General features: G+C 42.2%; 3 protein-coding genes across 3 annotated transcripts; 2 read left to right on the top strand and 1 right to left on the bottom strand.

Annotated features, from left to right (window-relative positions):
* Positions 1-334: 334 nt before the first annotated feature.
* LOC131261368 (odorant receptor 4-like) lies at positions 335-2297 on the bottom strand. Its single transcript, XM_058263389.1, has 7 exons — positions 2142-2297; positions 1531-1693; positions 1263-1464; positions 944-1201; positions 792-891; positions 453-713; positions 335-391 (listed from the first exon to the last, which is right to left on the bottom strand). The coding sequence occupies exons 1-7, from the start codon at positions 2295-2297 to the stop codon at positions 335-337; spliced, it is 1197 nt and encodes a 398-aa protein (XP_058119372.1).
* Positions 2298-4108: 1811 nt separating this feature from the next.
* On the top strand, positions 4109-9421 carry LOC131259208 (tryptophan 2,3-dioxygenase). Its single transcript, XM_058260649.1, has 7 exons — positions 4109-4137; positions 4772-4929; positions 6129-6262; positions 8159-8518; positions 8605-8854; positions 8919-9012; positions 9081-9421. The coding sequence occupies exons 1-7, from the start codon at positions 4109-4111 to the stop codon at positions 9238-9240; spliced, it is 1185 nt and encodes a 394-aa protein (XP_058116632.1). The 3' UTR covers positions 9241-9421.
* Positions 9422-11239: 1818 nt separating this feature from the next.
* On the top strand, positions 11240-13582 carry LOC131261359 (cathepsin O-like). Its single transcript, XM_058263376.1, has 3 exons — positions 11240-11712; positions 11785-12150; positions 13276-13582. The coding sequence occupies exons 1-3, from the start codon at positions 11240-11242 to the stop codon at positions 13580-13582; spliced, it is 1146 nt and encodes a 381-aa protein (XP_058119359.1).
* Positions 13583-18791: the final 5209 nt, after the last annotated feature.

Here is an 18791-nt window from a genome sequence, read left to right as displayed (position 1 = left end):
CTATCTATCACACTACCTAATCCGGTGGTTGAATTGTTTTGGCGTGTCTGCACTGCTGCCTTGCGAAGGCCACCCCAAAATTCTGTGTTAACCTTCTGGACTGACTAATGTCAATGCCGTATTGATTGGTTTCGCCAGACACTGGCGTTTCTACGGTGCTGCGGCGTCAATTGCGCATGTCCGTGTCATCACTGGGAGTAACATTTAAATATGTCGGTAAAAGTGTTAAACGTGGAGCGATTCAGGAAAGCTTTTTATTTTCTTATATGTAATTACACTTTGTGCAGATTTTCAGCAAACTAAACCAATTTTCAATACTGGTTGGTCAATTTAATTACTGCTCGTTTACAGTTTGCAGCAGAGTAAAATAAGAGTAGGATGTACTGATTATCTGCAAAGAAAAAGAAGATGTTTATTCCGTCCTTCATCAGCACAGGATGAACCCCCCATACCCGCTGAAAACTTTGCAGCGTCACCATGTAGAACTTCGATGCCGTCACTCCGGTCGGTTTCTGCGCCTTCACCATGAGCGTGAGGACGGTCTTCTGCAGCGGTATGTCGCCGAGGTACCACGGCACGTTGTAGATATGGTCGGTCACCGCACTAGCCTCGTCCGTAATGTTCTGCGCGTACCAGCATAGGAGAAACAGCTGAAGAACTGCTCCCGGCAGGTAGGTCATCGTTTTAATCGTGTCTTCGTTCCAGCCGAAAACCTGCGGAACGTAATCAAACAGATAAGAGGGTACGCAAAACTAAGCTCACTACGGGACTGGTGTTTAGGAATTGCTTACCGTCGTCAGCTCGTAGAGCACAACGCACACTACGATCGAGCTGGTCAGAAATTGGATCATCAGGAAAAAACTGAACTCCTCCTCCAGTTGATCGATGAGCCTACAAGTTGTTGGATTAAGAAACCGGAAGAGTAACGGTCGCTTTTACTTACGAAAGATTGCTTTTATGTTTCAATATGATTCGCCTCAGCTTTGCGTGCAGTTGCTTGCGTGGTGCTGCGGCCTCCAGATCCCGAGCTAACTGGTCAATTTCAAGTTTCAACAATTTAAACATGGTCGTTATGTGCATACACAGCGTGGAGAACATGCTGTCAAAGCCGGTCAGCGCAAATGCCAACACAAACGCTGCGATCAGGATGAAGAAGTACGTCACACTAAAGCTCGCATTGCCCTCGATGCTATAAAACAACCTGCAAACATAATAGAGCTTTAAGCATACTCTTGGTGCTTTGGACGAAAGCTTCATCGTACCTCATTTCGTACGGGAGCTTGGTGGTGTAGTTCGAATTGTCGTTCATAATCACCCTGTGGTAAACCAGTTTAAACAGCGGCAGCGTGGCGTACTCCACCACGATCAGGAAAAACGATGCCGTGTAGACTATCACGAAAATCCTCGTCTTCTTTGCAGTCGAGGCTACCAACTGCTGAACTTCCGTAAGCTCCGACTTTTTGTCTTGGAAAAAAATACAGAAATAGTTTAACAAACGAATAACACACAAACGACTGTGGGATGCCTTACATTCGTCCCATTCCACCTGCAACTGGTTGATGAGATTTATAATTTTCACTCTTTTCACATTACAGACGATCATTTTCACGTTGGTTAGCAAAATTTCGGTAAAAGGTACCAACACCAAAACGAACTCGAAAAGATCTCTCGTATCCAGTACTAGGTACGCAAACTGCAAAGTATATTTTTGGACAAACATAATCTAGTTTTACGGTGCGTTATTCGGATTGTTTGATAAATTTCTATGATATTAATTTTTGACGTAGAATAAAAATGGTTGTCTTTAAATTATTGAAAACCATAAATATTAATGTAACGTATGTTTGAAAAAAAAACAATCGATGTAGTTCTATGATTCTACATTTTTTAAGTAAAATTAACTAGGACCTAAGCTTTTCTAGTTTTATTTGACTAGACTTTGTGCAGACGTATTTATAAAATGTATATACTTGATTTTTTTTATTTTTGCATGAAACCAAAACAGGACAAGCAATTTGCATTCAACAAAACCAATGCCCACTCAATTTACTATGACATCGATGGAAACATTGTTATGCAAAAGCGTTTTGAAAACAGATTATCATCTTAGAATAAGTCCAACTACTCCAATCGTTTCTTACCGTAGGTAAACACAGCACAGCAAGCGGAATAAACGTAAGACACCAGAAAATGCTCTTGTCCAACAGTGAGTCCTGAATCGTGGCCGACAAGCACCGGGTTGAGTAGCACATCGCCATCAGAACGTAGCGGACCTCGTGCAAGACGTAGTTGGACATCTTGTCCGCAAGAAAATCCTAGACACACCGTACGGCAAACTGGAGCCCATACGGCCATTCTGCTATCTTTATATACAAAATCATCTGCTATCGACAGTTGAAGAGCGCGTGCCACCGTTCGATGAAAATTTGATGAGGTTTGTTTTAAATTGAAAACTAATCACCACCAAACTGGGAGCACCTGTCTGCGAGGGCCAAGACTCGCGCCTCCAGTTTGGTGTCAGTTGTTTTATTTTCCCCAGCCTCAAGCGTTCGTCTGGAATAAGGTTGATGGTTGAAGTCGCATGTGACAAAACAAAAACCTTTAATATGTAAATGGTGGATTTTAAAGGGGGTGGGGTGAGGGGATGAATGTGGGTGGCCAGCGGCAGTGTAAAGCCGAAGATTAATTATACTCCGCCGCGATTAAACGGAAATGGCTAAATGGTACTCTGTACTACCATTGCGCAATAATTACGTGTGACAAGGGATGATTTCGTAACCCGTGTGTGCTAAGATTAACCGGATTAGATGTTAATTTGAAAATGGACCCAAAAAAAACTGCAAACACTATCGGCAAGAAGTGCTGTTGAACGATTGATTACGCCATAAAGTTAGAACAATTCAGAAGTGTTGTCTGTCGAGAATGATGATATTTCCACTGGCCGACTGTCATACACTCTAGAGGTTTATTGGTTCTTGGATCTAGAGTTCATAGGTCACTGAAGCTGTCTAATCCAGAAAGGACCAGACGTTCCAGCTAGATTATGGTGTTAAAAGTGTCTAAAAAAACTAAGTGAAGAACGAAGAGATAAGACCAATAAATTACAATTAGAAGTAACTACGCCTTACCAACCTTCTCCGATGGGGTATTTCACAACGTAAAACAAATTGAGAAAGGAAGTTGCTTTTGTCTTTTGTTTGCCATCTTTTTGCGAAATTATAAACGAGCAATTACCTATTCTTGTCAGTTTCCTAAGCCTTCTTCGCAACCAAAAACAGATTGGGAGAATAATAATCAAATTCAACGAATGGAATGTGCTTAATGAGTAAAAAGATTAGTCTTTTCTTTTGGCTCATTAATTCATGAAGAAATAAAAACTAGTAAATTATAGCCCAATATCTTCAACTGTAAGGCTCCGAAAACTCTCTGCGATGTAATTGTTCGGGTCGACGAACCAGCAACAGGCACGTGCCATCAACACCGGGAAGGCAGGGAAACTTGACGTGGAAACGGTCATCGGAGGCTGATATGCTCGAAAATGACGTGTAGCACAGGTTTGCCAATGCCACCCATACGCCGTACTATCGCACGTAGCATTCCTATCGGAGACTTGTGCGGCCGATCGGTCACGTTAGGCGATTGCCGGCGAAGTCTGTCTTCTATTCTGAAAGCAGTTCGGGAGAGTTCTTCCCGCACTCGGTGACGTCACCGGTAGAAGCATAGCACCTGACCCTTCCCCGTCGTCCACGCGCATAATCCCTCGCTCCATCGGTGTGTCGGGTGGAACTTTATCAACCACCGTCCCGTCGCCGTTGCATGGCTGAGTGTTCGTGCACCCCTAATCGAACCTCGGAGAGCGGAGTCCGGACCACCGCGATGAGTAGGGTTTCAGTTGACTGCGAACTACCGTACCTTCCGGACGTCAGATCTAGCGAGTTTTGGCCGGCATTTTGTCCAAAAGACGCGTGGACGCGTTTGTGAACGTGTTGAAAGATCCTTCCGGCCAGAGCCTTCACTGGGAAACCTCCCTCTTTCAAAGCGGTGCCAAACTGATTGCGTTCGATTTGACTAATATCGTTTGTGTAGTGTATTAATCCACTTTTCCACCATGAGTTGCCCGATGCGCAGTGGTGTCGTGTAAGTGTTTTTTTTTTTGTTTTTCAACCTGCTACAAAGCAAAAATAAGAGTACATCAACCAGTTACACCGTCAAGACTGTCACAGTCTCCGGGAGAGTGGGTCGTAAAGAAAGATTTTGCGATAACGGTGTAAATTGCATCTTCCCAGCTTGCCAACCCGGGCGTACCTCAACGCTTAGTGAACCACAATCTCGGCTGAAGTCGGGTCACTGTTAAATCCATGCACCGAGATACGTTGTTTTTAGGGCACGGCTTTTGTTTGGCATTGTTATGCAGCGAGCTGATGTTATATTTTTAGGAAAATAAATCTTTGAAAAAAATATTTTAGAAGCTGTCATGTGGTTTTAAATTATATTTTAGGGATTTTCAATTAATTCCAAAAGCCATTACGAAACAGATAACGCCAAAGTTGCACTGAACAAGCCCAAAGTGCTTCATAACAATGCCAAGCAAAGGCCATGCGAGTGAAATTCACTACCTAGTACCGGCTAAGAACAGGTTGATAGGGACGAACTGGCACTGAAAACCGTGTAAAGCCATGCGACGAGATAAGACAGATCGTGCCACTGGTTTGCAATAGAAGTGATTGAATGACTTCCCTTCCTTCCTTTTCACTCATCCAACTTTGTCTAGTGACTCCGTTCAGGGGGGGCATCATCTCGGTTCGGAAGCTGGCATGCTGTACGGCGAGTACCTGATGCTGGACAAGGTCCTCAGCGCACAACGGATGCTGTCGGTCGAGGGCAAGAAGCCGGTACACGATGAGCATCTGTTTATTGTGACGCACCAAGGTAAGAGATCAAAAAGTTATACATGTTGTTTTTTAACATCGCGTACATTTGACTGTCAATCAAAGGCGGAAAACCACGATTGAAAAGGATAGCTTTAGCTGATGTAAACACTATTCTATTTTGGTATTTTTGTTTGAGTTTTCGGTTAAACTCGTTAAGAATAATTTATCTAGCAGGTTTTCTGATACAACCGCCTTATTCTCGGGCCGTGGGTTAACACTATATAGCATAATTTTTTGCTTACAAATCTTTGATATACAACACAGTTTATTCTTCCTAATAACCGTGCAACAACTTGGCCTCTTGGAATAGTTACTGATAAAATCCAATTCAATTTTAGAAACATATGAAATCTATTGATCTATATTTCTGTAATTACAATTTGGGCTGCTCAACGAGTAAGGTTTCGGAGTTTTGCCACTAAAAGTGATGGCACCATCAGAATTGGGACAGGAAAATGAGGAACAGCTAACGTTTAGGTATTTAAATGTTTCGACATAACTGGGTCCAGAAAAATGTCGTTTTCTACAAATTGCTTTCAATTGCAAGATTTCTGTTAACTGATCCAGCCTACAATGGACCGTTCACTGAATCAAGCTCTCATTTTAGAAAAATTACCAAAATTCCAGGTCTTACATGACTAAATAGTTCATTATTATAATACTTTCGCCTACATTGCAACTCGGGAAGTGTTTTTTTTTTTAGAAATCAGAGATTAATGTTTAGTTTACTCGCAAGTCCATCAGCTGCGTTCAGAGGGGGACCTTTCGAATTAGATTTGTTTATTGCAAATAATATTGAATTTTTCAGGCCCAAAAATAATATCTTTTCAAAAGAGATGGAAGACAGGCATGGATTCCAAAATATTGAACCAATTTCTTCACTATAAAAGTTCAAGATTATTACAACCCTTCGTAAAACCTGCTTTAAGGCAAGCAATATTGATCCATAAAGGCTTAACAAATTTCTTCAATTTCTTTAAAATATTGAACAATTTTCTTCATAATAAAAAGACAAGTAGTATTGCAGCACAAAAGCAAAGATTATGAAATATTTAACCAATTGCTTCACAATAAAGTTTTAAGACGAGTACAATACTTCGAAAAATTTATTTACTCAAACTCTGGAATCGATTTTCCCGGAATGAAAAAGATAATAACAAAAATTAAAAATCTTACATGTCTCCACTTCTCTTCCAGCGTACGAGCTTTGGTTCAAGCAGATCATCTTTGAGCTGGACTCGATTCGAGACCTCTTCAGCACCGAACACATCGAAGAGTCGCGCACGTTGGAAATCCTGAAGCGCCTCAACCGCATCGTGATGATCCTGAAGGTAGGCGGTGCAGTAATGTACAAGTCTCACCATTTGAGACCACCTGTCAAAAGACAATCCATTAGTCGGTTAATCCTTGATGAGGAATCTTTTTAGTCTCAAATTATTTAGTCTGGCCAGGCCGGCTAGAGGCCGGTCGTATCAATTTCCAAGTAAGCTGACAATCAAACTTCAAATGGGGGCCAAAGTTCCTTGTGGCATTCTAAAACCGACCTAAAAAGAAAGGAAAAATATGTAATACTGAGGCCAAAATGTTTGGTTACGCCACTTTAAGGTTTTGTTTTTCTTTGGTGGATGGTGGATGGACTCTCTTCCGCGTCCCAAGCGGACATTACAATCCCGTTCGGTGCTCACCTTTTTCCACGTTGGGAAGTGCGCGAGCGATCGAGACTTCCCGCATGGATCGCATGTACCGTCTTGGGCACTTGTGCGATTTCCCGGAGTTGAACAGGCGGGACGCATTATGCTGCCTGGCGTGGCGCACCGAAACATTAGACGCCATGCGGTATCCTGCCATCGGTAAAAAGTGAAATCATGTTCATGATGGCCCGTGGTTGGCGTTCGGTTTAGTCGGTTGTTTGTTCGTTTTGTTTGCTCCTCCTGGACCACACTGCTCCAACTTGGACTGCCGCTTGCCGATGTCGTGGTGATAGTAACACCTACCGCCAAGCTTCGCCAGCCCCGCTACGTTCAACCCTTAGCTGGCTGAGAATCGGCACGATTGCGTTGGGACGTCATCGGTGGTTGGTCGAGTTGGAGTTAATTTCCAAACCCGGACCCGCCCGATCACGGAGAAGCCTTGCGAGTGTTTTGGTTTTCGCTGGCTTATGTTTTTTCGCGTTCTCAGAATAATGCGTAATAGATTCCGCGCCCCGGATGCGCCGTTTGACAATGAAACGTAGAGTTCGTGCGGTAGATAATGAAGCCACACGGTAGTGATTTGTGTCCGAGTAATGGGAAGCATTGGAGGGAGCCTGATCGGAACTCTTTTGAAGTGAGGCAGTAATTTGTGTGGCATCCATTGTCGTTTTGTCTGTTTTTGTGTGGTAGTTAGCGAGGACAGGACGTCTAGACATATTCGCGATGGTTTATGGAAATAATTGTGTTATATAGCTGCCCCTTTCGTATCTTCCTTGTAGAATTCGTTTTTCATGGCATTAAAAATGATGGAGATTAATGAATGTAGCTTTCTCTTTTACTACATAATTTATTTTTGACTAACCCTCTGTAGCCTTCCATGCATTTGGAAGGTTAATCTCACTAACTTCCTTATCATGGTAATCAATCTCAATAATTTACCAATCAAGAGAGGAAAATTATAGCTCATTTTAAGATCGTTATTTATTACGTATAGGATGTATAAAACTTTTTATATGATACTAATACTAATGATAAAATGCAACGAATCTTCAAGTGGTTCAAGAGTAGTTTGATTCAGGAATAGGTCATCTTGTAACTACAAACTTAGACACTTAGAACAAACTTCGAACTGAACTCTTTGCTCTGCTTCCATACATTTATCTTGTTGCTATACTCAAGCGTATTTTAAAGCGCAAAAGATGTACAGATACAGATTGCACTGGAGACATTTCTTGATTGTTATAATTTTATTTGGTTTCAATGCTACGAAAGGCGTAGCTTCAGTTTTTGATTTGTTTTGTTACTATTTTAGTCAAAGGCTTCACATTACTATCGATGGTTTTTTATGCAAAACATATACTTTCTATGCATTCGACTTCATCCAACTTTTTGCTAATGCAACTAATGTTTTATTTACATAAGTTCAAATTTTTTCTTAAATCCAATTGAACAACCCTTTGCTAACTTTTCACAATTAAATTAGCTCACCGATACTAATTTGGAGTTACTTTTTACCACACGTTTTCAACTTTCCAGCTCCTGGTGGACCAGGTTCCGATTCTTGAGACAATGACCCCGCTCGACTTCATGGACTTCCGCGATTACCTTTCGCCGGCATCGGGCTTCCAGAGTCTGCAGTTTCGACTGCTGGAGAACAAGCTGGGCGTCAAGTCGGAGCACCGCGTGAAGTACAACCAAAAGTACACGGAAGTGTTCGGCAGTGACCCCGGTGCGGTGGAGCGGATCGTCACCACCGAGACCGAGCCGTCGCTGGCGGATCTGGTGCAGAAGTGGCTAGAGCGGACGCCTGGACTCGAGGAGGATGGCTTCAACTTTTGGGGCAAGTTTCAGGAGAGTGTCGAAACGCTGCTCACCGAACAGGAAGCAAGTGCCGAGGTGAGGGACGCCGTTGTTGACGCCGTGTAACTCGCGAAGTGAATTACTAAACGAAAGAAATGTTGGGTGTTTCGCTTTTATTTCAGACGGAGGAGCATGAGAACGTGCGCGAATACCGGCTGATGGACATCGGGAAGCGTCGGGAAGTGTACAAGTCAATCTTCGATGCGCAGGTGCATGACGCTCTGGTAACCCGCGGAGAACGCCGGTTTACACACAAAGCCCTACAGGGTGCGATCATGATCACATTCTACCGGGACGAACCTCGCTTCAGCCAGCCGCATCAATTGCTGATGTTGCTGATGGACATCGACTCGTTGATCACCAAGTGGAGATGTAAGGGATGGGAGTAGTTCTTTTTGAGTACTTGGAGATAACATTGTTCTTAATGCCACCACAGATAACCACGTCATCATGGTGCAGCGGATGATCGGGTCGCAACAGCTCGGAACCGGCGGCTCATCTGGATACCAATACTTGCGCTCAACCCTGAGGTACTTAGAAGCTTCTTAGGTTTGGTTCTCAAGCGGTCCAAAACTCATCCAATATGTCTCCATTTCAGCGATCGATACAAGGTGTTCCTCGATCTGTTCAACCTGTCCACGTTCCTGATACCTCGCAGCTCCATTCCACCGCTCACGAGCGAAATGCAGAAGGCGTTGAACATGGCCTGGGGTTCGCCAGCGCATCTGGCGGCGGCCCGGAACGGAACCCTGCACTAAACCACCACCGACCTGGAGTCTCCGATGCCAAACGAACTACGATTGTATAAATGAATGCTCTCCTGTTCCTCACCCACTCCAAACACCCTCCCGATCCTTGCTGTTTACGCGAACGTAACGTATTTCGCGTGTTATCAATGTGCGATAATACAGATTTAAATAAATACCAGCCCCCGGAGTGACGGGACTATCTGTAGAAGTTATGTATAATATTTGCATTTTTTTATTTTCAAATCATAATGTAAACTGATTTTCGAGAACACACAAGGCAACGGTTGGTCGGAGCGAATGTTTTGACGCCAACGTTTATCAAGCTTCAACCGCAAAACAAACACACGTGTGAGCAATTTAATGATAGCAAACAGTGCTTTTTGTTTAATTTATGATTGAATTAGAGACACAAGTAAAACTGCACATTAATTATTGTCGTTTATGTTTAGAGCGAATTGTTTACTAAAGATAATGTTTATCATAGCGGTAGATTGATTTATCTGAAGTGAAATTTCTAATCGATTTATAAATATACTTAAATCTTCTCAATACATTTTCCAGCCATAGAAAAAGCGGTGCAGGGCTAACGATAAAATATCTTGCCTTTGAGCCGTCTTCGATAATCCGTCCAGGCCCACAATTTACTTGGCTTTTCATACGTTAACACTCAATAATTTCATAATTATTGAAAAAAAACGTAAATTCGGGAACGACCATTTTGGAATGGAAATATAGTTAATATTTGTTCATCTATATTTTTTGCATTTTCTATTTTTGATGCATCCCTCCTTCATTACGATGTGGATGCTGAAGAGATTCATCTACAAACTAAAAATGCCAAAAAATAGTCAGTAAATATAATATAAAGTAGCTCGTTACAGATTTAAAAAATCTTCAGAAACAACGAAGTCACAGCGTTTTTAAAAGAGCGGTCATAAGGACCGCTAAATACATGCAACCGTTTAAAATGTTAGTAAAAGGTTCCGAGTAGTTTGTCTTCGCAGCTACTGACAGTTAACTGTCCGTTTTCTCTGTATCTACAGGGATAGGGAAATGGAACTAACAGTGGTTGGTTGTTCTTATAGTTATGATATTGAGTACTTATAGTGGCGGTAATATAGAAAACTTGGAAAATACTGTACAAACTTCGACTGTAATTTATTATTGAAGTTTATTTCAAACAGAACGCAGATTAATAATACTAATAATAATAATAATAATAATAATAATAATAATAATAATAATAATAATAATAATAAAATCAAAGAACGTTTCATACTAGGACAAATAACACTATTGAATTAATTTCCTCGTAGAGCTTGGATTTTATTTCACTACAACCACTATTGGTAATAGCAGCACTATGGGATCACTTACCCTATTGATAATAATTGGAAAAAATGACATAAGCTATATCTAACCATAGTTCTTTTTGTATGCAATGAGACAAATGCAAAATAAACTACTCTTGAGCATTGAAAAGAATTATGATTGGCCATTTTTACATCCAGTGAGACGAATGAAATAGCAAATATGTGAACAAGGCCGATTGCTTTCCGTATTACTCACTTTCAGCTGTACAACTGTATGACAAAAAAAAAAACGTTTTCATTCCATTCGACTTTGAGACTTTTTTTTTTGAGACATATGGTTTCATAATTTACAACTGATTCTCTGATTCTGGATTAATCTTACCAGAACCGAACCAGACAACGCAAGACCGATTGTGACTGAATCGAAGCATGTCCGGAACGCAGGGCATTCGTTTGAACCATTGTGGGTCTCTGATCGTGAGCCGGCGAGGTCAACCGTGGAATGCCGCTGATAAGCGAGATTGATTAGAGCCAGCAGCCATCGGCGGGTGCGGTTCGGATCGAGCGCTCAGTTTCGATCGGTTTGGTCGCGATGCTGCCACGGTTCGTTTCGAGTCGGGGTGTTTTTCGTGTCGTAAAAGTGTAATTTGCAGAGGAAAAGGAACACAGAGGGCTGGAACAAAATCGCAGACATTATGACGGAAGTGATCGAGATGCTTATGATCATCCTGATCGTGACGCTCTGCTTCCTGATGATCCCGTTCAGCAGGAAACCGAGTGAGGTGCTCGAGGCGCGCCGCAAGTTCGACATCTTTGTGCGGCTGTACGAGAAGCCTTATCGGTACGATGTGCGCGAGTACGACTACCGCTTCCAGATATTCCGGACGTCGCTCGGCAAGATTCGGCTGCTGAACGAGCGGGCCCAGCTGGTGAACGACAGCGCTCTCTACGGCGTCACGCAGTATGCGGACCTGTCCGATCGGGAGTTTATTGGGCAGCATCTGGCCGACCTGCTGCGAGAGGGGGAGCCCGGAGCTGGCGGAACCACCCGGAGCTACCAGAAGTACGTGATCGATTCGCGCAGCGCCGAGATGAAGAACGACATTATCTTCTCGCGAGCGAAGCGCGATCTCAAGCTGCCCTCCAACCTGCCACTCACCGTCGATTGGTATGTGTTCCGATGTGACTCGGGATGTGCGTGTTCTCGCTAGGTCTTAAGTGCATTCTATTTATTCGTTAGGCGCAATCAGGGAGTCATCACACCGGTCAAGAACCAGGGAAGCTGCGGCGCTTGCTGGGCAATCAGCGTAGTGGACACGATCGCGGCCCTGGCGGCCATCAAACGGACCGACCGCAAGCTGACCGACCTCTGTCACGAGCGGGTGGTGGAGTGTGCGGCCAACGGAAATGCCGGATGTGACGGTGGCGACACCTGCCGGTTGCTGCAGTGGCTCGCGGATGAAAACTTCCGGATAGGATCGGCCGAAATGTGCCCCGAGCGGAACATGGCCACCGTCCCATCTACCAGCAACTGTACGTCCACTCCTCCGCCGGCGTTTGCTGCGGGTACGAATCCTTCCCACGTGAAACAGTTCACCTGTCAACGGTAGGTACATACTGACTCAAAGTCCATCCTTTCCGGAGATAACATTAGAATTTAACTCTATCACTTGGACGCCATATTCCGCAGTTTGGATAAATAGACTAGAGTCAATTCAGCGCAGGTTCACCAAAATAGCTCTCTATTACACACCATGGCTCAACCCTACTAACCCGATATCTTATCGTGACCGCTGCTCACTACTAGGATTGCAACCCCTGTCCCACAGGCGAAATGTAGCCCAAGCTACCTTCATAGCTAAACTACTAAACAATGAAATTGACGCACCAATGCTACTAGACAAAATAAATATTTCTGCGCCGGAAAGGGCTCTGAGACCCAGAGACGCCATCAGAATCTCACACACAACTACGACATATGCCAGCAACGCCCCGATCATCGCTATGTCCAAAATGTTCAACATATTCAGTGCCCACCACAATTTCAATGTTAGCACGACTAGTTTTAAAACCAACATACTATTAAGATGGACGTCCACCACTAACTAAAAATGTTCATGTTGTGATTCTGTTTTCATAGAAGATTGTAAACTCAAATGTAACAGTAACTGTAAGTTCAAACAGACTAAATTGTCCATTGAACAAACTAAACTAAATAAATAAATAAATAAATTTGTCCAGCCATAAATTTGACAGTTTTCTCCGATGCGTTACTCAACAAAGTTGTTTAAAAAAGAATTATGAGTTACCATCAACATAGGACTCGATTTCAGCGGTAATTTTCGTTTAAAACACTGGTACTAATCAATCAAAATTCATAGCGTGATACAACTTAACGACGCAGTGATGATAAATTGTTCTGCATGTAAACTATTTTTTGATGCTTTTTGCATTATCATCGTGGATTGTTAAACTGAAACATCTTCTAAATTGCCGCATTCTAAGGACTTATCACCAAGTGTCTAAGCCAATATATCTACTTCCAGTTTATGGCTTCAGATTCAAGTCTTATAGAATTCACTAGAGAAAAAATTGGTTAACTTAAAACTTGGTTTAAGGCTCCCACACAGTCATGAAGATCTAACATTTGTTCTTGATTTAGTCCAACAAAGCACATGTATATGTCATCGATTTAAAGAGTTTTCCTTATTTTACCTCTACTTTGGCGCAGGTACGAAAACGAGGAGCATCTGATGTTACATCACCTGGCCACTAAGGGTCCGATCGTGGCTGCTGTCAATGCGATTTCGTGGAAGTACTACCTAGGGGGTGTGATCCAGTACCACTGCGAGTCCGGTTACGAGCTGCTGAACCACGCGGTGGCCATCGTGGGCTACGAGCTGAACGCCACTGTTCCGCACTACATCGTAAAGAACTCTTGGGGAGCTCGGTTTGGTGATCATGGCTATGTGAAGATCGCCATCGGGAAAAACCTTTGTGGCATTGCGAATCGTGTGTCGTTCATTGAACTGGCTTGATGAACGCCGTCTTTGGAGAGAATGAGCTAAACATAGCTAAGAAACTAGGGTTGAAAAACACTGGAAAAAACTCACTTAGATCTTTTTGTAATCCAAAATTGTGATATTTTCGCACTCGATCGACTCGAAGGCATTCCTTAATTTGGCTCATGTAATTTCTTCATTCGTTCATTCAGTTTGTGTTAAAGTGTTTGACCCTCTTCGCTACCCATCGGAGACAGCAAAAGTTCCCCAACTTGATTCATTTCATAGCAATTATCGATTTACTGTTCGGTTTCGGGTACGATCTTTTGCGGCACATATTTACATTAGAAGTTGCAGCGGTGTTCAAACTTTTCTGTTTGGTTTTCATTTCTTTTCGGTTTGTTATTTTCTTACACATTTATGCACTCTGCGCTTAATGCCCGTCTGCATTCGTTGCATTGTTCACAAACGTTCAATTCTAGTGCTTACTGCTGGGAAGAATTTCCCTTTCATCTTGCTTTGTACAACGCTTCGCTTTCGCCTTGCTGCATTTGCTTACAATGTTCTTCCTTCAGCAGATGTGTCCCTGCAAACACGGAACGCACGCAGCGAGCACATTGTAGCTTGAGGAAAATGCAACCAACAGTCTACGGTGTGTATGCGTACGTACAAATGGGCCATATCTTGGGAATGCGAATGAATGGAATGATAAAAATCACGCTCACAAAATCCGATCTACTGAATGTAATGCGAATATGCTAGTGCCCTAGAACGGAATGCACTTTGTTTTTCCTACGATGCGTGGAGGCCTAAATATGGCTGGTGAAAAGAATGGCTTTCCCTAAAGGTTTTTCAACGATCATCTATGACGAAGGGCGGGTGCACTTGGCAGAAAAATGGGGAATCGATAGATGGTTAAATATGTGTTGATCGCTCAACGGGGAAACATTCAAATGAAACTAAGAGGAAACAAGTTGAATTAATACCTTCGCTGACCTTATTTTGTTTTTTACTTTTGCTATGTTCGAACAAACTCGTCGCCACATTTCGTCGCCACAAAACATTATCATTCTAACTAAGCAGCAATCGCTTGTTGAAGATGTAAGTTTTGTTTTCTTGCTTTGTTTAAGAGAATGATGCTTTTTATATGTCTTTTTTTATACTTTTTTGGTAATTTTGTTTCCCTAATATCATCCTATCTTCTCATTGTCTTTCTCATTGACGGAATATGGTATAGAGTTGAGCGTAACATTTTTATCTTTTCTCTTTCTCTCCTACGTTTTACCCGATGTTTCGTCGTTTGCACTCCGCCATTATGCTCACCTTTGTTATGTGTATAATTGGGATAGTTTAATGACAGTGTGTATATATAAATATGAGTGTATATATCTTTAGCTTTGAAGTACAATGTTTGCTGCACTACGCAATTGCGTTTGTTTGTTTTACTTTAATGTTTATTTTTCGCGACATTCTAACAATTGGATGGGCGCAAGGATATGCGGGGCCGTCCGGGAGATGCAAGTAAACTGGTTTATCGTACAAGACAACAACGGAGGACGGTTGGGAGTAGATAGAAGGAGTAGGATGGGAGACGGAGTGGTTTTGGGATGAGAATACTTTTTTTTCGCTTTGAACAACATATCAACTATCGTTGCATAATAGATACACTTTCGCTCAGTTATTGTAATAGAATTCCATCATGCAATGCGCGTTATACGAAGGCGTGTATTGAAATTGCTACAGTTGCGTGTATTATCGGTTTTCGATTTTTATATCAGTTTGTTTAATAATAATCTTTCTGCCAACGTTCTCCGTCAACAGCTATCCATCATCATCTTCCCTTTTGCTAACGCACTCTGTCTCTAGCTACATTCACTATGATTTCTCCCAACATCGCTTTATAAAAGTTGGTCTACACTTCATCGGTGTGCTACATGTGTGTGTGTATGTATATGTGTATTTATGTATGTGGGCCAGTGTGACTAATTGTATGGTTAAAGTTTTAAACACGTATGAAGATATTGCGCAGCGGTAGCCAAACAGACATGGCTAGCAGTTTGCTTTCCTTTTTACATGCTGAATGTCCAGTAGAGTCTGTTAGTGTATAAGGCGAGTATTTTTTTTTTTTTTTGTAGTTTCTTGTGTGTCTTAAACTTCTTCCAGTTGGCAATGGTCGTCAACATTCATAATTAATTCGTCATTAATTTATTTTTATTGTTTTCTGGTTTTCTTGATCCTCTCTTTTCCTTTTATGATAAGGGTTATTCTTACGTTAAAGTAATGTTTTGTTTGATCTTTATTACACTTTGACTGGCTGATGATTCTCTTGCACGGCGTACTAGGATCCTCCATCACGAATCGTTGCATAAGCATTTGGTATGCTTAGTTTAACAAACCAGTGGTTGTCTTGCATCATGATGTGGTATAATATTATGCACTTCCAGTTTGCCACATCGAACAACGTCGACCGTTGATTCGAATTGATTGAAACAAATCGTAAACATCCCACGATTTTGTATCGGCCTAGCAACAGGTTTTACCTATGCATGCAATATCAATAATGTGAAATCAGATCAATCCATTTTTTCTCACTCTAAATATGTGCAAAAGCGCAAGAATAGTCATTTGAAATATGTAAAATAAGGTGTCCGGAACAGATCGCGTTTTGAACCAAAGGTTTGGTTTTAAAGCTCTATTAGAATGGTTCACGAGCCAATCTGTAGAAACCACCACTGGACGAAGATCAGACAAATTGTAGTTACACGCTAGTTCACCCGTTTATCCAAGTCGATGCAGAACATACCACCGTGTTTTTGCTCAATAAATATCAGTATGTTGAAAAAGAAAAGAATGTGTGAAATGATTCGACATAAACACTTGAAAGATAGGATGGAATGTTGAGTATGTCCTGTTCCAGAGTATGTATCAATTGTTCCAGAGACAAATTTCCGCTTCAACAAACGAGAAGAAACATGCATCTATTGTACTTCTACAATTCGTGATACGAAGATGCATCGCTGTATACAAGTATGTACATATATAACCATATAAACTCGTGCATTTTCTGCCATAACGTGATGGTATTTCTTACTATTTTCCTACTTTCCACAACTTTAAACACAATGTTCCGCGGGATAGATCATTCCAGTTTCTAACGTTGTATGTTGTGTCGTTCAAATTTTCATCTTGATTTCCCAATCTTTTTATCATTTATCGTTTGTTTCTACTTTTACACCGCCCTCGTTCGTTTGCAGTACTTCTTTGTTATCCTTTTCGATAGCTACTCGAAAAAAAGTGCTCCTTCTGATATAATGATTGTGATGAAGATGCATCCTACGAATAAATCACCCAGACCGTGGCGTTCCACCACGTGAACGCGTTACTTAATAAATAAACGGACCTATCGAAATGCGTGATAACAACTGCTCATAAAATGTACTACTCCTTTACAATCCACTCCTGCTCACCCGCAACGTAGCACGATGTACGCTGATATATTCTCTCTATTGTGCTGTTTATACAGCTTGTGTTGTCCGGGAGCGTGCGTGCGGCAGTGTAGCTAACACCAGTCAACAGTTTACGCGTGTAAATGTGTTTCTGTTTGTCTGCACTTTGGCGAGAAGGACGACTAGCAAAAGTACGAGTGGCATAGTCCACGAACGATGTTGATAGTGGTCACATTCTCAGGCCGATGCGGAAGATTCTGCCGCATGTAAGTATTGGCGTATAGAAAAAGAAGAGAATCGTGCGCCGAAGACGTCCTCCTAAAGCGTGTCAGGTTTTGTGTTTGTAGTAGAAGTAGAAGTAGTAGTAGTAGTTGTTATAGTAGTAGTATTAGTAGTAGTAGCAGTAGTTTAGTAGTAAAATTAACAGTCTTCCAGTTTGTTTCGATTTTTTGCTGTCCTTTGATAGTTTGCTGCACAAAGAGACGGAGCAGTGCACTAGCTGCGGGGGTGTCTGTATTTGTTGGTGAATAAGGACAGATTTCAACAATGGCAGGCGTAATGAACGGATCTAAACTCCATGGAAACCATACGAGCAGCGCTTGGTTCTGTAGGCTGCAGGCTGCAGGCTGCAGATATGCCGAAGGCCGCATTTGCTAATCTTCTCTAAGTTAATATTCAATGCCACAATTACCAGAGGGATCCTATCAACGGTCGCCCCGTTTGTTTCGCCTTATCAAAGAGTTTCTTCTAGCTACGCTACCCAACAGTGTGTAATAATGGGGACAGCCCTTGATTGCCATTTCTCGAAGTGTTGCACCTCTGTTTTTCATTTCACAAACAAAAGTCATCTCTAGTAGCAGGCCGTGCCGTTAGATCTATCCGTAAGTAATAGAAAGAGAGATAGAGAGAGAAAAAGACAGCGGAAAAAGGTACTCAGAAAGTCAACAAAAGTGTATCAAAAAGGCTACCCGAAAAAAGTCGGCATGCAGGTGCTTTGTAAATGCGATCATTCCATCCGTTATATCTTTATCCTTGCTCAACCACACACGTTGGTCCTAATTCCGCTCCTACTCCTAAATCCTTATCTACTCTCTCGGGGTGTATCTATTTAGTTTTTGCCTTACCATACCTTACTTACATCATTCGACTCGTACTATCATGCAAACGCTTATTTTAAACCTCTGTCCTCTCGTATCTAACCTCGAACACCTGCTACTGAGAATGTATGCGATCATCCTGGAACTCCAGCACTACGACGACGCTCGAACCAAACGAAAGAAAATGTGTCCTATCAAACTTCAGTGATGATCAATCGCTCTACCTTAAGATATGTAATATGTTGGCAATAGTATTCTTTTTGGAAATAATACCCATCCCTCTAGCCACCGTTCTTGGCGAGGCGAGTGTGTTGAAGGTCCAAATCGGCCAGAATGGAGCCACTACCGAATCTAATTCATCTAGCGAACCTGAATGGGGAGAGAAAGGGAGGTGTGACGCGTTGGTGGTGTTCCGATTGTCGCAGTGCGGTTTCCGTGCGGGTATAAGTATAAGAACCAGTGTTCGCTCTACTAACGAAACTCTACGTTGGACAAAACCGTACCAAACAGAAGTCCCTAATGACAGAGTCTACCTAAGCTTTTCAAGGAATAAATTGGTTGATCGAGTGTTTGATTGTTTGTTCAAGGTGGAGCGTGTTTGTGTTTGTTTATTTTTAGTGTAAATGTAAAAAGTGAAGCAGAAAAAAGCTTAAGCTCCAGCGATCAGCAGGTGTTTACTAGAGCAGACGGTAGATAGCGCAA

This window comes from Anopheles coustani, chromosome 3 (assembly GCF_943734705.1).
Source record: "Anopheles coustani chromosome 3, idAnoCousDA_361_x.2, whole genome shotgun sequence".
NCBI classification, from domain to species: domain Eukaryota; kingdom Metazoa; phylum Arthropoda; class Insecta; order Diptera; family Culicidae; genus Anopheles; species Anopheles coustani.
Note: the sequence above shows the minus strand (reverse complement) of the source record. Positions and strands in the feature narration are given on the sequence as shown.

Excerpts from the sequence above, each read along its gene's own strand:
- LOC131261368 (XM_058263389.1), bottom strand. The coding sequence starts at position 2,297 with ATGTCCAACTACGTCTTGCACGAGGTCCGCTACGTTCTGATGGCGATG. Across the intron at positions 1,694-2,141 it reads CTGTGCTGTGTTTACCTACG|TTTGCGTACCTAGTACTGGA; the intron begins GTAAGAAACGAT and ends TATACTTTGCAG. Across the intron at positions 714-791 it reads TGCTCTACGAGCTGACGACG|GTTTTCGGCTGGAACGAAGA; the intron begins GTAAGCAATTCC and ends TACGTTCCGCAG.
- LOC131259208 (XM_058260649.1), top strand. The coding sequence starts at position 4,109 with ATGAGTTGCCCGATGCGCAGTGGTGTCGT. Across the intron at positions 8,519-8,604 it reads AACAGGAAGCAAGTGCCGAG|ACGGAGGAGCATGAGAACGT; the intron begins GTGAGGGACGCC and ends CTTTTATTTCAG. Across the intron at positions 8,855-8,918 it reads GTTGATCACCAAGTGGAGAT|ATAACCACGTCATCATGGTG; the intron begins GTAAGGGATGGG and ends ATGCCACCACAG.
- LOC131261359 (XM_058263376.1), top strand. The coding sequence starts at position 11,240 with ATGACGGAAGTGATCGAGATGCTTATGATCATCCTGATCGTGACGCTC. Across the intron at positions 11,713-11,784 it reads CTGCCACTCACCGTCGATTG|GCGCAATCAGGGAGTCATCA; the intron begins GTATGTGTTCCG and ends TTTATTCGTTAG. Across the intron at positions 12,151-13,275 it reads AAACAGTTCACCTGTCAACG|GTACGAAAACGAGGAGCATC; the intron begins GTAGGTACATAC and ends ACTTTGGCGCAG.